A 17,703-nucleotide genomic window follows, 5' to 3' on the forward strand; every position below is an offset into this window, starting at 1 on the left:
TATCATTACAATATTATTACAAAAAACTACTTTTTATTAATATATTTAAAATGCTTATTTATTCCTGTGGTAGCTGTGCTTAACTTTCAGCATCATTACTGTAGTCTTCAGTGTCACATGATCCTTAAGAAATCATTCTAATATGCTGATATGGTGTTTAAGGAAAATGTATTACCATTATCAATAGCTATGTTTCCATCCAAAGCTCTGAATAAGTTCTTGTGCGCAAAATTGGATTATCGCATAAAACATTTGTGAATAAAGCACCGTTTCCATCGCATGTGTTTAAGAGAAAAAAATTGTAAATTCCTGGGATTGGAAATTGGTTAAAAATATCTGTAATAAAAGTGGAAATTGCTGCAATCGAGGAAGCCACTGAGACTCTTTTTTTCCTACATCATAAATGACTTAGAGTGCACAGGCGAAATGCAATAAATGCTGTCAAGTTATCTTGCGTTCGGATGCCTGGTGTTTGGGAACACAATAATGTGAGGCAGTTCTGGGAGGCCGTTATACCAAATCATTCTGATGACAGACTTTGGTTCAGACATTTTAGAATGATCAAACCAACTTTTGAGATGCTGTGCAACGAGATCGGTCCACTGGTTAATCCAGTTATCCAATCACATCAACTGTTGACCTTTTTGTCAATTTAGCGTAAACCTTTTTTTATGCACATTTTTATAATTTATAAGCATCTTGGTGTTTCCATCCAGCTTTTTTTATGCTATATCCCAAAATGTGCATAAAAATTGGTGGATGAAAAATAACTCATTTTATTTAATTTTGCTTTTTATTTATATTTATTAGTAAAAAAAAAATATATATATAATGCAAAACAAAGACATCCAAGCAAGCCTCCTGATACATATGTAAATTAAGTAAAAAAGAGTTTTCCTACCATCAGAATAACTCAAGATTGAATTGAGGCACTATGCAACAATGTTTAATTTAATCATAAATTAGACATTTCTAAATATTTGGATGCTTTTCACAGCATATTTTGAAATATGCAAATAATGTCATAAATCATCATATCATTTAAAGGTGCAGCAAGCGATTTCTGAGAAACAATGTTGATATTTGAAATAGACGCCAAAACAAGCACACCTCTCCCTTCATTGCTCAGCCCTCAAAATAATGAACATCCTTTGCAACACATGCAACAACTAACAGCTGGCGCAAGTATGGATGAATCAGCTGTGATTAAACAACAGCATATATTGGTTCCATGAAACAGCAAAAAAAACAATGTTACTCTCTTTTCGGGCAGAAACAATGCAACTTCTGTGTTCGTTTTCAGGCCTTCCCACTCTCTAATGTCTGTTCAGCGTTGGAAAGCTTTTCCAATATTAGCTCGGGTCCTAAAGCTCTTGCCTGATTGTAACCCTTCTTCTTCCAATTTTATTCCTCTGACCTTCCCCTCTTTTGTAATGTCTCTCAGCCATCTCTCTTTCTACAGTCTTTCTACAAATGTCCCCCTTGCTCATTCTCCCTCCTCTCCCATCATGAGCGTATACTATTGATAATTGGCGACAATAATGTTTTTGTGCTCTGCGGATCGGTCCAATCCACAATGGTTTTTCCCCCCATTTACACAGCCAGGACTATGTAGAAACGACACAACACTGAACACACATCTAGCAAATATTCACAAAATTGTTTGTTTAGGTGTTGATTTAAATTTCCCAGAAATCGCTTTAGTTAATTTGATTACAAATTGATGGATGGCTATAATAACTACAAACACTTTCTGATCTTTCCAGGTCCCCAGCAGTATGATGGACATGAGCGTTCTGATGGCCTGTCAGTTCCTGTTCAAGCAGGTGTCCAACGAGGGCAACAACGCCCTCCTATCACAACTGTACCAGTACCTGCTCTTTGACTTCAGGATCTGGAGCCGCAGCCACTTTGCTGTCTGTCTGGGTAAAAAAAAACATCAACAACCACGACACATCACAGTAGCATAAGCCACTGTTTTTTAACTGTTTGGCACTAAATGCAACAACAGCAATCAGGTCCTAAAGGAATAGTTTACTTAAAAAGGATAAGTTGGTTATTATTTACCTGATTATATCATTCCAAACCCCTTTCTCTGAATTTATGTTGCTTTGTAGGTCATGTGCAGTACCTAACTACTGTCATCAATGAAGGCAAGCTGAAAACGCGCAAGAGGTACGGTGTTCAATACATCCTGGACTCGATTCGATCACACTACAGGTGCGTTCAGATTTAAATTGTACTATTATGATTTAAGTGATAGATCCAAGAAAAAATTAAACATGTAATGCTGATGTAAGATGTTTATACTCTTTTTTGGGTCGACAGTGCGGAGAAGGACGGCAGTCCTCTGTCTGAAGAGAGGCGGACGGTGCAGATCTCTCTTTTCTCTCTGCTGAAGGACCTTCTGAAATCTCCCACTGCTGAGGAGCTGCATAGTGTACTAGCCTACACTGCTATAGTGCAGGATGAGCAACAGGTGAACCACACTAGCTCTGTTTTAAAGTGTAGTGATCTGTTGCTGCCTTCAAAAGCAGTATACTCACTCCCATGGAAACTCATAAGAGACTGTTAGTAGTCAGACACTGGTAGGTTGACTTCCTGAAAAGAGTAAACGGTGTCTGTTTTTGTCGGACCATTGTTTATTTGAGTTTCTCAATCAGCCTGACACATTAGATCAACCAATGGTGCTATTTTTGGGGCGGGACTATATTTGCCCAAATTAAATTAAATTAAATTAAATATGGAAAAAAACATATTTTATTTTAGCTAGTTGCCAAGGCAATATTTCTCATTTTCATTTAAACTTAAAGTACTAAAATTAATAACTAAAACTAAACAAACTAAAAACTGAAACTTAACAAAAACTATATCTATTTTAAAAACAAAAACTAATAAAAATGTTAACAATTATTATTAAATATTAAAATATTATTAAATATTATTAAAATATTATTGAATATTATTAAATTAAAAATAAATATTATTACATATTATTACAAAATGACTAAAACTTAAACTTTAATTAAAAACTTTAATTAAAATTACAATATTAAAAATAAAAAATAAAATCTAATTAAATATATTGAGAAAAACTATACTAAAATAACACTGACACAAAATTCAGGTTTGTCAATGTCAATTTAATATCATTAATGAACATTTTAAGACAAATTCTTATTTTATTACAGTGAAAAATAAAGATTAAAACAGAAACTCTTTTCTTTAATTTTTTTTTCATTTATTATTATGGGAATATTCTAGTAGGACTAGAGCTTGCAGAGTCGTGACTGAATCTCTCTCTCTCTCTCTCTCTCTCTCTCTCTCTCTCTCTCTCTCTCTCTCTCTGTAGTTGATCAGTATTCTGGATGTGTTATACACTGTGTTGAGGAGTTCCCCTCATCCACGTGAACAGGCTGTGACGGTTCTTCTGGATCGAGGGGTGGAACAGCTCTACTGTCTGCTGCTCAAACACAACTATGGCGACGAGGCTCGTGAGAGATTATTCCGGGTGAGAAAAACTTTAAATGGTGCAGAAATCATTGCAGTAAGGCATGTTTTGAGATGCACGAAGTTATTGAAATCATCAAGATGAGATCAGTTTCTTTCAGTGTGATATTAACACATCTCTTCTACTCTTCTGCAGGTCATGTATAAAGTCCTGAAGAGTGAGCGTGTACCTGAGCGCAATAAACTGCGCATCAAACTTAAGGACTCCAGTTACCTTGGGCTGGTCTGCTCCTTTGGAGACGTCCCCATCACCATGGCAACTGTGCGCTGTCTGTATGAGCAGGTGCTCGCCACAGGTAAACTGAAGAAAAGGTGGGCAGTAGTTTTCAACTCAGGCTTCAGGTGTTGATTGGTCTGGTTTCTTGTCTGTTTTGTGCAGATCCCACTCCTAATTTTAGAGACCTGTTGGCAGTGGCGTATCTGTCCCATCGCGCCGACCTTAGTGTTCGACTAGAAATTTGTCGTAAGGTGAGTCAATGCTGAAAAAATAGCTAAAACCACTCTCAGCTGGTTGGCTGGTCTTTTCACCCTGGTCATAGCTGGTTTAGTAGGCTGGTTTTATAGGGGTTTTGACCACTTCTTTATTTGGTCCGTTTGGTCTTAGCTTGTCAGCCTGGAAGATCAGCTGCCAAAACAATTAACTTGGCAGGGCTTGGAGACCAGCTTGATCAGCTTAATAATCTGTTTGTTTGTTTTGTTTGTTTTTTTCCCAGCAGGATCATGGAAAATTATTTTCTCTTTTAGTGAAATGAAAGTATTAAAGCTTAACTTGATGTAGCTAACTTAATATTACAATCAATTAATCAGTTCGTCCAACAAACTCTTTTGATTATTCATTTATTCTAAGAAAAGGGGTAGAAAAGGCCCCTCTTGCACCCGCTAGGGCAGAGGTCGGCAACCCGCGGCTCCAGAGCCGCATGCGGCTCTTAAGCGCCGCCCTAGTGGCTCCCTGGAGCTTTTTCAAAAATATGAAAATGGAAAAATATTTTTTGTTTTAATATAATTTCTGTTGGAGAAAAAACATGACAAACATTGTTAAAGTTTTTCGAAGTGTTTTTTTGTAAAAATGTGTATAATAAATATTTAATTTCAACATTTCTGTCAACGAAGAATTACATGCGCTTCATGAGGCACACATGCACATTTGCACACACACGTAAGGTCTCTCCCTCTCTGCCGTACGTGCGCTACAAGGTTTGGAGCTCGCGAGCTGTAGAATCCGGGAGATTTGAACTAATTTGCGGGCATCAGGGAGCCACTATCAATATGCGGGAGACTCCTGGAACTTCCGGGAAACTTGGGATGTCTGCGGGCATTACTGGGATGCTTTTATGTTTTTAGTTTTAATGAATGTTTTATGCATGTTTCAAATACTTTTCAGTTCGTTTCAAAAGGCTGCTGTTTTATTGCACTCTGTCTGTTGCCCAGATAAGGGGGGAAAGAGAAGAGTATCGTATTGTATTATTGAGGATTGAAGAGGACTGCATTTTATTTCCATGGGGAGGTCTGAAATTACAGGAGGCCATGCACGTTGCACATTTTGTTGTTTTTTCGAATCCTAAAGTAAAAATGACATCAAAAATCTGATTTCTTTATTGTATTTCTTTAATTTCATCAATGCAACGAAACATAATACATTAAAACTATAATGGAAGTTAAACTTAAAGCACCATCGTACAGCAGAGTAGTCACGTGGTGCGTCATTCTCTCCAGGATGCGCTGCAGGGAAGATAAACATTTAATCATGAATGCTCATTATGTATGTGTAGCCTACTTATCATTTTGACACTAGGGGGCTAATATAACACTTACAGCATGTGTTGGCTTCATTATAAGGCTTATATAAGGCTTTTCATTTTTTGCGGCTTCAGACAGATTTTTTTTTTTTGGGGGGGGCCAATATGGCTCTTTCTACATTTTGTGTTGCCGACCCCTGCGCTAAGGGGATGGGGCCACAGGTCCCAGAGTGAGCCTTAAAGATTATTTGTTAACCATGACAAATAACTGTGTCTGATTGGTCTCAGTCGCTACATAATAATAAGTACATTCATGATCATGCATTACAAACCAAACTGGGATATGATTGTGCTTTCAGTTAGCCTGTGTGGTTAACTAGCTTACTAACAGTTTTTTTTTTGTTACCTTACCTTAATTGGTTAAGACAGGTTCTTTTGATTAGCTAGAACAATACTGTATATCACAATAAAAAGAAAAAAAGCATAGTTACTGTTTCAAAATTTGACTCACTCTGCAAATCATCTTATCAAGTTCACACCGCCGAACAAAACGATTCTCTCAAGTATTTCAAAGGTTTTAATAGAAGATACCTTACATCTGACAATATAGATTCCCTTGCAAAATACAGCATAGTGACAGTGCATATTTAAAACTGCAAAACCAAGCCTATTTCTAAATATACACATACATACTCATCTAAATGACTAATTATTATATGAATTAATGAACATTTCTGTCTTCATCTTTCATTCCTGTAGCTCTTCCACTTGATCTACTCTAATGAAGAGTATGTGAAGCAGCTTGCTCGTCAATCCGGCTGGCAGGATGTTCTCACCAAACTCTACGTCAAAGAATCGTACGAGTCTCGCGTTCGCAGCCAATCCAATTCTTTATCCAGCCCCACCACCTCGCTGGACCCTGTTCTTTCCAGACCCGTCTTCCATCGCGAGGACAGCGTAATGGAGGACACTCGGCAGAACGTCTACATCTCCCTCACTGCCCGCCATGAAGAGGAGTATGAGGAGGAAGAAGGAGAAACTCAGGATGTGTCCGAGGGCTACTCTGACCTCTCCCAGTCTCCCCCGTCAACCGAACAACTCAGGAACGGTTCCCTCCACTTCAAGCCATTTGACTCTGGAGAACAAAGCAGTCATTCGTCCTCCCTGTCCAACACCGTGGACATTCCATCATCGTCCCGCCTGCTAGAGGAAGAGGAAAGTGTGTATCAGCCTCTCTCACCTTTCAGTTCACCCTTTGAGTTGGAACTCCAAAAGGGACCTCAGACCCCTGTGGGTAGCCAGTCAGAGACCCCTTCTCCTCTGGAGAACACATTCCCTAAGACCTTCCCAGGCATGAGACCACGCAAGAGCTCCAGTCTGTCCAACGTTCTGGATGACACAAGCTATACCACTGAACCACCTACTGACACCATCTCCAACACATCCAACCCACAGGTACATGCTGAACACCCTGGCGGTGTCCAGAATCACCCCCATACTCTATTTAAGGGGACAGCCATTTGTGCTGGAGTCCAAAACCATAGTGGACATTATTGAGTACACTCATTCAATCCCAGTTGCACTCTATTCAAAATTAAGTGTACAACAGATGTACACTCAACGCCTAGCCTCTAGACCCATGCACTGTGAGCTTGACACTGAATGAATATGCCATCTACAGCACTTCCGGCACACAAGTTGTCTGAATTGTTCATTCAGTGGACTATATTAGTAAAATAATGTAGGGAATAGTGAATAAAGGTTGACGGGTAGATTTGGGATTTAGACGCTGAAACAGGATAACAGACAATATAGCAGGGTGTAATTATAGACCAAATGAAAAGCAAAGTAAAAAGCATGATAAAAGTAATCCAAGTTACTTGTTCATTTGCAAAAAATAGAATAAAATAGTTGGATTGAAACCCAATAATTAAAGGATGTACCAGAGTGTAGGGAGTAGGATATTATGGACACTTGACCATCCTGGAAAAAACACTAGCTAGACAAGATTGGCCAAGCTGCAAGATCAACTTAAAGAAGCTAAGACTAGCAAACAACCTTGGCTGGTTTAACCTGTTTTTTTGCAGCTCTTTTGACAAAGGGCTAATAGGTAACTATCTTGTATCCACCCAGAACCCCTCCAGCAACCACATAATAATGTGCTAATATCCATTCAGAACACACTAGTCAAACTTTGTGATACTTTGATAACTCTGATAGATAAAAACGTGCCTCTTTGTCCCCCATTAGGCTCCAGAGGAGGAGTTGTGCAATTTGCTGACAAACATCGTATTCTCTGTGCTTTGGAGTGGCACTGAGGGGTCTGAGGATGTGATATGGAGAGAAAGGGGTCAGGTGTTCTCTGTCCTTACCAAGCTTGGCTCGTCCTGCCAACTGGTGCGGCCACCTGACGACATCAAACGCAGGTCAGAAACGTAGAACTTTAATGGTTAATGTTAATGTTGCATTAAAGCTGCAGTCGACAAGATTTTTTTGATCATATTCACTGAAACTGACACTATGCTCCGACAGAACAACATAAATCAGCCGGTTTTAGAAAAAAAATGCGCTTCTACCTCCACCCAGAGCCTGTTATTTGTTGAGCAAAAATCCACTGCTCCCGGTTCTTCTGGTCCAATCAGCGCAGGGCCGTGAGAGATCTGACTGTCAATCACAGTTCGTGCACACGCCACAGATCCCCCCTCCCGCCTCTCGCACGTTACAATATCACATGCACACGCCTGAAGTTCGCAGGTGTTTTGGATTGTACGAAGCATGATGGCGGAGAGAAAATCTATCAGTTGCTATATATGGGTAAATTAGCCAGGGCAGCCTACGTTCGAGTACTCCATGGTGTTGATCGATGCTGAAGAGATGGGCGCGTTCTCAGAAAGTACACGCACTGACAAGCACAAACTCGATGGGAGGGTGCTCAGTGGTAGTGGGGGAGGGGCATGAGAGTTGTAAAAAATCCCCTCAATCTGCCTGACTTGCCGACTGCATCTTTAACAATTCCTCTGTCCCAGAGAGCTAAAATGAAGACTGACGGGTTATTTTTTTTCAGACTGATTGAACTTTGAAGATTTAACCTTTTGAAACTGAATGAACTTTGAACCAAACCCTATCACTAACTATTTATATTTTGCATCTTATACCTCAAGTAGTGCGGCTTGATGAAGAGAGATGCGCTAAAGACTTAAAAGTTGCGATGAAACAGAAATAGATGTACATCACAATACAGAGGAAATGATCTGTCACTAAGTAAAACAGATTACCAGAAAAAAAGAAGGCCGAGGACTTAAAGGGTTATTACACCCAATGAAAATTCTGTCAGTAATTACTCGCCCTCATTTTGTTCCAACCCCATAAGACTTTCGTTCATCTTCGGAACACAAATGAAGATATTTTTGATTAAATCTGAGAGCTGGCTCACTCCTTCATAGGCTGCTAGGTAATTGCATCTGCCGGCCCAGAACAGTTAGTAAAGACATCGTTAAAATAGTCCAAGTGACTACAGTGCCTCAACCTTAAGTTTATCAAGCGACAAGAATACTTTTTGTACGCAAAAAAAACTAAATAACGACTTCATTTTACTATTAATTTTCTTCTGTGTGGGCCTCTGAAGTGAGCTCACGAAAGCGACACACGACGCATGCGCGAGAACTGAGAAGATTTTCTTTTTTATATATTGTAAAGCTTGTTTTAAAGAGGACCTATTATGCTTTTTTTTACATTTTCATCTTTCTTTGGTGTGTAATGTTGCTGTTTTAAAATCCAAAGGGAGTTGTTCTCTATAGCAGAAAGCACTGTTTCTGAGCTCGATTGTAGTCTTTTGGGAACGTACATGTCACAATATTCCTCTTTATAATTATTCCCATCCAAGGTACACGCAAAAAAAAGGAGATGAGGTTGAGTTGCGTTAGTAGTGTGTTAAAACTCATTGGCATTTCTGAAACACGCTCAAAGCGGTTGACCAATCACAACACACTGGTCTAGCCGGCCAAGCAGAACACATTTCTCCTTTTTTTGAAAGAAGGGTTTCATAGACACAAGAACTAAACTGGGTAGAGACACGTTACTGACAGACTGGGAAGAGAGGTGCTGCGATAATGTAAAATATTTGGAAACTTTTTTTATAATTTTTTGAACATTCAAGCATGAAAACCTGTTCTAGCAGACCTCAAAACCAAAATCAAGGCATAATATGGCCTCTTTAGGTTGCAAATGGGCCCTATTATGAGAACAGCTACTGCATTTGAAATTCAGTAGAGATCAGAGGCTGAAGGGAGGTACCGTACATTAAAGCGGTTTCTGGATTCCTTTGGTTCAGATCAGGGTGGGGATCTCTGGAGGGCAGAAGTTCTTTGCGCTACTAAGCTGTTGCTTTTTTTGGTGTGGCTTCAGCATTGCATCAGCATAGAGCTTGTTTTTACTTTAAGTCTTAGGGTGTGCCTGTCTGATGACTTGTTCAAGACAAATTGTATTGTCTATGTTTTGTGGCTGTGAAAAAACATTATAAGCTGGTGGGGGTGGTAGAGATGCCTCATGTGTCTTATGTGTGTTGTAGTCTGTTGGAGATGATGCTGGAGTCGTCTCTGTCAGATTTGAGGGACTCTCAGGGTGTGTCTCTGCACCATCTGCCTTCTTTGCTTCGCCTCCTCAGACTGCTCCAGGACTTCCTATTCGCTGAGGGCACTGCCAATCAAACACTATGGAGTGAGAAGGTTAGGATTGGATTGATGTATTCTTACTCTGAGAATTGATTTTATAACTCACAGACTCTTATTCCAAAGCCAGAAGAGTTTGAAACAAGAAGTTGGAGGATACTCAGAATGAGGATGTTCACACTACACACAAATCCAATTTGGCTTTTAAATCTGTTAGGAAAAATAATTGTATTTGGAAACAGATCATAAAGATCATTGATCCACATAACCAAAAAGATCTGATGTTAAGATTTTAAATCACAGGTTGAGTTTGTAAACATCAGATTTCAGTTGTGTTGTTTTTTTTTTGTTTTTTTGTGTATTTTTTTTGCTGTTCAGACTAAACTACATAATTCTGACTTGTCAATACTGCAAAAATTCAGATCTGCATAACATAACACTGCTTTTTAATCATTTGGGATCAGTAATTTTTTTTTGAAAGTCTTCGAAAGACTCACCAAGGCTTTTTTAAAAGGTATTTTTTTTAAATATAGTAAAAACAATATTATTGTGAAATATTATTACAATTTATTGTAACTTTTTTATATATGTTAAAATGTAATTTATTCCTGTGATGGCTAATCTAAATTTTCAGCATCATTAATCCACTCTTCTGTGTTACATGATCCTTCAGAAATCATTCTAATATGCAGATTTGGAGCTCAAGAAACATTTATTATTATTATCAATGTTAAAAATAGTTGTGCTGTTTAATATTTTTATGGAAACTGTGATTTTTTTTTTAATGAATAGAAAGTTCAAAAGAACAGCATTTACTTGAAATATAAATATATTAAATAAATATAATACATAAATAAAAACATTGCTGTCATTTTCAATCAATTCAGTGCGTCATCAGTGCTGAATAAAAGTATTAATTGCTTATTTAAAAAAAATCTCATCACAATCTTAATCTTTGACCCCAAACTTTTAAGCGTATAACACACAACTTCTAAGGATCTGGATCTGGGTAGTAAGACAATATGAGCACACTATCCCACTCACATAGAATCTCATATGTACTGTCTAATCATATATGTAATATAAATAATTCATTTTAAGGAAACTTTCTTCAGGTGTTGCTTTTTTACTGTAAACAATGTGTTAATTTTTAAATGACTATAAGAGTGTGTCTATATTCGTGGCAGATCTTTGAAGGGGTGGTAAATCTGCTGGACAGGCTGCAAGCGTGGCACACGACCCCCGGGTCAGCCGGGTCTGCTGAGCTCAAAGAGATGTCTCTGATTGGCTTGCGTATCATCACTGGATACATTCAGCAGCAGCAGAACCCACAGGTACACACATATACACCCGTCTTACTAGATAAACCAGGGATTCCAGGGTTGTTTTTTTGAAATTCTTGTTCTTTGACATTTACCAATGTGTTTTTATTTGCTGATTATGTGGGATGAACTGAATGATTATTATGATAGTCCAAAACTAAATAAAATAAACTATGGTGTTGAAATTGCACAGTTGTTATTCTCCCTTCCTCAGGTGGAGTGTTAAAAACTCACACACATTTTCCATGGTCATGTTCAGAATTATTAGAAATGCTTTTGGGCTTTAAAGAGCTTTTTTTTTTTTTGTAAGTAGGTTTAGTTCATTCCAATGGAGAGCAGATGTCCGTATATGGAGATGTGTGGGGTTTTTTATCGTTCTTCTCCAGACTCACTCAAACCCATCCCACACTCAAATTAGATCATATCAACTGACTGAGGAACTGATTTACTGTTGAGTAGTTCAGGAAAACATGTGCCTGCCTCATGGCTTCTTTCAGTCAGCTGTTTGATCCTATCAAGTTGTCTGTTTATACAGCACTAAGCTTATAAATATTTCCTTTTAGTATAATGTGCCTTAATTCAGAAAATTGGTTGTTTGTGAAAAAAGTTTAACTTTTAATTTTTGTATAACATATGTTGCAGCATGAACTCTTTTCTCACGGATTCTGAAACAACATGTTTCAGCTATAATTATAAAAACTAAATAAAAGCAGCTATATTACACACTGCATGAAAGGTAATATCCCAAAAAAGAGCATAATAGGGGCACTTTAATTTTGACCATAAGGCATGTGTGAATATTCATAGAAATCAATAATTGTATCAAAGAATAAATGAATTAGCATAGATGCATCCCTAAAACTGTAAAATGAAAATGGCTCAGCATATGAGCTCATATAAAGAGCTGCTGTGCTCACAGGAACTCTATAAGTATAGAAAATCAAGTGCCACTCACCGTGAAAGCCGTATTTCAGAAATAACCCTATAGACAAAGACAAAAGGCAAACATGAGTAGATAAACAAGACTAACAAGGGATGACACAGCTGTGCACAATCATTTGGAGATTCGTGCAGTTAAAACATAATTTTAGATGTTGTGCATGGATAGTATGGATAGATGGATTGTCGACGCTATCTCTCTAGCCTATACCTCCATTGGGCTTCAATGCCCCATAGGTGTTAGAGCTCATGCCACTAGAGGCACGGCCTCCTCATGGGCTTGGTCCAGTGGTGTACCAATCGAAGACGTCTGTACGGCGGCAGGCTGCTCCACACCGTCCACATTTGTGAGATTGTATAACCTAGAGGTCCCTGCTCTGCAGGCACGGGTACTTTCTATCTAAAAGCCTCGGCCCCGAGGGCCCCCGAGCTTTTGCAACATTATACCTTAATAAAGGGCCCGAACTTTATCTGGTCCTAGGGTGAATTGTGACTTTCAAACTTTACTGTTGACCTCGGGCTACTTAGCTAATGGTTCAAAGTCGTTAGCTAATAGCACAGCGTTTTAAAATGGGTTCCCTCTTCGTATAGCAAAATAATACGAAGAGAATGTTCTCGAAAGGGAACGTACTCGGTTACTAATGTAACCTCGGTTCCCTGAGAGTAGGGAACGAGTATTATGTAGACTGCCATGCTATTACGCTTGGCTCAGGTGCTGTTGCGTCAGTCGATTTAACCTGATTCTATGGCGAAGTGGTCTGCTTATATAGGCATAAGCCACACCCATTCTGGTGGGTTCTGACGCGCCCTGTGCGCGAATCGACCCGATTGGTTTCCTGCGTCTCAGCCGCCTCGCCATAGGTTCGTGCAGTTGCTGCAGCACAGCCAATGAGCGAGCTAGACGCTCTGCTCGGTGCTTGCTGTGCAGCTGCACTGCGTTTTAAAAAATTTAAAACAAACAAATAATAAAATAGTTTGGCTTTTAACCACTTTTACATGACACAGTTTCTTTTCATATCCATTGGTTAAAATAATTAAAAACAAATCAGTTGCCATACAAAAAACACTATTTCAGTATTTTCAGTCCTCCTGATGATCTTTGGTATACTTTCCATATCTGGGCTAGCTTTGCAGGTCATGCATTCTGCTTCACAGGGATCCCGACGAGATGAAAACATGGACATTTTCTCTGTAAATCATCTGTGAATTTACATTTGGGCAGTTTTTACACTGTTCAGGAGCCATGTGCCACTGTTGACAAGCAAGGCTGTTGCCGTGGGGCTGAGGGTAATGATTGAGATGCAGTTTGACCAATGTTTGCGTTACGTACATGACTGACAGACCAATGAACGCGTGCAAAAACGCACTCAATGAATGGGGACTGTAGAAAGCAAAAGCCGAATCCCGGACATTTTGGGCGATCTAGAAATCCCGGCCTGATGCATTTTTTTAGGTCCAAAAAGAGGACACGTCCAGGAAAAACAGGACGTATGGTCACCCTATGTATATAGCATATAATATATTATAGTATATAGAATAGTATACAGAGCATAACATTAACAAATTATATTCTGTTGCAGGAATAATACGTAATATGCCATATACGTACAATATACATAGAATGCCATTCTGATCATATTCAAAATACTTTCACAATACACATATCAACATATAAGCCTAATATTGACAGGAAAAAAGACAATAAACACCAAAATCATGACAGTAACATGTAATATCTGCTATTTTTTGTCTTCTTAGGTGTGTGAGATGGCATGTTTAAAGCTTCATAGCTTGCTGCAAACTGTGCTATGTCTGTCCTGGGAGGAGGTGTGTTTTTTGCTGGGTCGTCTTGTTGCACCACTTTGGCCAGCAAACTCTGGTTCAGACCCAGGCGCCGAGGTTTTGCTGAGCCCGCTGGTGCCCATTGTCCGAACGCTTTTGGACCAGCATGCGGAACGCACCACCCTTCAGAATCTGCTCCCCAACCTCCCCGCCACCAACGGCAGCCCCTCCTTCACCCAGGACCTCCAGAACTACTGCAGCACGGCTGAGTGGCAGCAGTTCTTCCAGAACCACGTCAGTACAGCCCCATCCTCCTCACACGCACACACACAGCCTAACAGACACCCAGTTAGACTGTTTACCTTACGATACGCTGGCAGCTTCTCCGTGTCAGCATATGTTACCACAAACCTTTTTTGTTTTACCTTTTTTGGATGCTGAACGACAAGAATAAGTCTCTAGGCACTCATTCCATGTCAAACATGAGATAAGCTCAGTCCTGAAGGATTGAATCGCTTTTTTCCGTTGAAATAACCCATACCATCATTCACATCTGTTGCATATTATATAATCACCTTGGATTCATTTAAGTTCACCTAAAGCTGTTGGACTGGTTTCAGAGATGCAAACCCCTCTGCCTAAAACCATGAATAACTTACTCAGTGGACGTGTGTTTGTTTTAGCACGAGGGCACTTTGACGGTTAATCCGATTCCATTGTAGTGATGAACTCTTTATTTAGACCCTTTTGTTCATCCAGTGCCAAAACAAGATTGAAAAATTCTGATTTATTCGCCTCATCTCACAAATCCAAATCAAACCATGCGTTTAAATGAAACAGACATCACGGCAGAGTGACCTAGAGAAGATTTATGAAGGCTAGAGTGTGACTGTGTGCTTATAAATCTACCCTGTTTGGACTTTTCGTGTATACAAATCACACGGTATATTACCATGCCTTAAATCGGGACGTAAACCAGGTTTTACACTATTCCCAAATATATATATCTAGGTGAGGGGAGGTGAAGAGAGAGAGTGTAAAGTTTGTGTGTTTTGATTGTTCAGCATTAAAATGCGTCATGTTCATTAACTTTGTATTTTAAAGGTTGATACAGTACAAAACATTTTCAGTATGAATGAAATAAGCAAAATGTCAACAACAGTAATTTGATAAAAGACATCAGTAATTGTTATTATTTTTATTATATTAGTAATTTTTATTTATTTTAAATGATCAAGTATTTTGATCTTATTGTTTTTTAACTTATTGTATGCATTAATTTATTATATTATATTATTTTTGCAATTTTAAATAAATTGTATGCATTTATTTTAGTGCAGGAAATATCCACTTTAAACCACGTGTAATGTTTTTCATAATGTATGCCTGTAGGTGGGGCCCACAATGCAGCAGTATGAGCTAGACACTTTTGGAAAGAGTCACGACCTGATGTCCAACTTTTGGAATTCCTGCTTTGATGACCTCATGAGCTCTGCGCAGAGAAGAGACAAGGACCGTTCTGACTGCAAAGCCAAGTTTCAGGTGTCTGGCTGCTAACCCCAGTTATTCCATTACAGAGGGAATATGTTAGGCTGGTAAAGAGAGTATTGCTGGTTTGATCCATACAGGGAGAGAACCTTGAGTGCTTACTGCTTGGGAATACTGGGATTATTTATTACACATCCCTTTTCACATGTATTGTGCAAAGCGCTATACAAATAAATTTGAATTGAATTGAATTGAACATCCCAAACCCCCAAAACATAAGTGTTTATGACAGATGAGTTAATAACATGGACTGGTTGTGCTCTTCTCTTTGCAGGAGCTCATCATTGACCCGTACCTAAAACGAGTGCGCACAGAGAACAGCCGCTACCACGTTGTGCAGAAGATGACTAATGGCCAGCAGGGTGTGGTGTGGAGGCACTGGAAGTCACTGCGTAGATTACTGAGCAGTGAGAGAGGAGCATGGGCTCTCAGGTCTGCATGCGTTAAACCTTTCTGATGCTTAGTGAATATGATGCATTGAAGTGTTTTCTTATTTTATTTCTCATTTATAGATATTTATGCATATATTTAGTATACACACACACACAGCAGTTCAGTCATGAAACGTGAAACCATAGATGGCACAGGCTGATCGGTCGATATCTTGTCCTTTTAACAGTTTAGGGGGTTTCCCGTGCCCTGACACGCTAGTCATTTATCAGTCTTGCTTGTCCGTGTTCACAACAAGTTTAAATCCTTTCGATTTAAAACTCTTCTCTACTGACTGACTCACTCACTCACTCATAAAGACAGTCTTTGCCGCCATCTAATGACGAAATAATGTAACTTCTGTTGCTGTTCACGGTCAGAGACTATTTTTTCCAGTGGAAGGAAGGCAGGCTTTTAGTGATTTTACTTCATGAAAGTTGCATTCATACATCTATTTTTTGGCTTTAATATTTGTATTGTGTGGTAACCGTTTTGTAAAAGCAATATGGTACTCGGGGCTAGTGCTGTATTGTGAATAAGTTACGGCTGATGGGGTTTACTCTGCTACGCGTCATGCCTAACAACGCCCTTCAGCTGTGACTTATTCACGAGACAGCACAGCCTCTCGTACCTTATTGCTTACATCAGCAGCATATCTTATCTAATGGCCGCAAGTACGTACTTGCTCTGCAGCAACAGCAGTAATCAACAGCAGCAGCAGTGTAGCAGATCTAGTCTGCCAAAATATATAGAAAATGTATGCACTTCTTGATGAAAATAAATGTTGTGATTTCCATCAAGAGGTGCACACATTTTTGGTCAAGATCTTGTGTTGACTATGCAAGAGTCCAGCACTCTGTAAAGTCTCCTCCAGCACACCCCCAAAGACTTTCAATTCATTTAAGACTATTCTTTCACAATTTGAGCCTTGATGCACCTTGACATTGTCATCCTGGAATATGCCCATGATGTGTCTTCCTAAATGGTTGTTTAAAAAATGAAAACCTACACACTCCATTAATTAGGGTTAGAAGAACTGTAGCCAAACATATATCATGCTAGAAACATAATAATCACTGCAATAATGATCCAATCATAGACTCTTAAGACTTTTCTTTTTTTTTTGGGTCGGGAAGTGTATATATACTTGGCCTTCACATGTCACCGTAAATTGAGTTGAAGTGAGGTACAATTGTATACACTGATACTGTATATTTAAGTATTATATTGTGGTATGTGCAATGATGGACTGAGTGGAAGTGTTTGTGTTTCAGGGTTCAGCCAGAGGTGAGATGGAAACTGTCGAGTGCCGAGACGTACTCTAAGATGCGTTTGAAGCTGGTGCCAAACTACAACTTTGATTCTCACTGTGATGCCAGTGCACTGAGAGATAACATGGGTTAGTATCCCTGTAATCTGCTAAATAAGTATTAATAAATTATACTTAATAAATCAATAGGGAGTAATAGATCTCAGAATGACTGTTGGTAAATGGCCATTGTGAATTTTTTTTTTTTTTTTTAATCATCTCTCTCCACTTGAACTCTTTGTTATTTCAATGTTAATGTTTATATGTTGGAGTTCTTTTTCTGCAGGAGCCGACAGCCCTCGCAGCTCGACCGAGCCCCTCCCTCTTGCTGTTGCCAAGGAAGCCAAAGTTAGTGACATGGAGGATGACAAACTAGAAGATGAGGATTTTGTCTTCCTTGAAGAGTGAGTGTCCTACTGTAATTCTGAGCACTCATTTGCTTTAAGTAAGTTATCTAAACC

At 39.0% G+C, this 17,703-nt stretch overlaps 1 protein-coding gene across 4 annotated transcripts in view; it reads left to right on the plus strand.

Moving 5' to 3' along the window:
* The window catches only part of nbeal2 (neurobeachin-like 2), an 85,276-nt gene that overhangs the window by 46,921 nt on the left and 20,652 nt on the right, over window positions 1-17,703 (plus strand). For all 4 annotated transcript variants that reach the window (XM_077209378.1, XM_077209396.1, XM_077209406.1 and 1 more), the window contains 15 exons: window positions 1,767-1,926; window positions 2,118-2,220; window positions 2,329-2,479; window positions 3,353-3,511; window positions 3,647-3,806; window positions 3,890-3,978; window positions 6,006-6,701; window positions 7,497-7,672; window positions 9,814-9,970; window positions 11,101-11,247; window positions 13,933-14,250; window positions 15,349-15,498; window positions 15,779-15,936; window positions 17,208-17,332; window positions 17,529-17,646. In XM_077209378.1, coding sequence (XP_077065493.1) covers window positions 1,767-1,926; window positions 2,118-2,220; window positions 2,329-2,479; window positions 3,353-3,511; window positions 3,647-3,806; window positions 3,890-3,978; window positions 6,006-6,701; window positions 7,497-7,672; window positions 9,814-9,970; window positions 11,101-11,247; window positions 13,933-14,250; window positions 15,349-15,498; window positions 15,779-15,936; window positions 17,208-17,332; window positions 17,529-17,646 — 2,867 coding nt within the window. The remainder of the gene's footprint in view (window positions 1-1,766; window positions 1,927-2,117; window positions 2,221-2,328; window positions 2,480-3,352; window positions 3,512-3,646; window positions 3,807-3,889; window positions 3,979-6,005; window positions 6,702-7,496; window positions 7,673-9,813; window positions 9,971-11,100; window positions 11,248-13,932; window positions 14,251-15,348; window positions 15,499-15,778; window positions 15,937-17,207; window positions 17,333-17,528; window positions 17,647-17,703) is intronic.

This window comes from Siphateles boraxobius, unplaced genomic scaffold, assembly GCF_051911475.1.
Source record: "Siphateles boraxobius isolate OS27281-9 unplaced genomic scaffold, OSU_SipBor_1 12, whole genome shotgun sequence".
NCBI classification, from domain to species: Eukaryota; Metazoa; Chordata; class Actinopteri; order Cypriniformes; family Leuciscidae; genus Siphateles; species Siphateles boraxobius.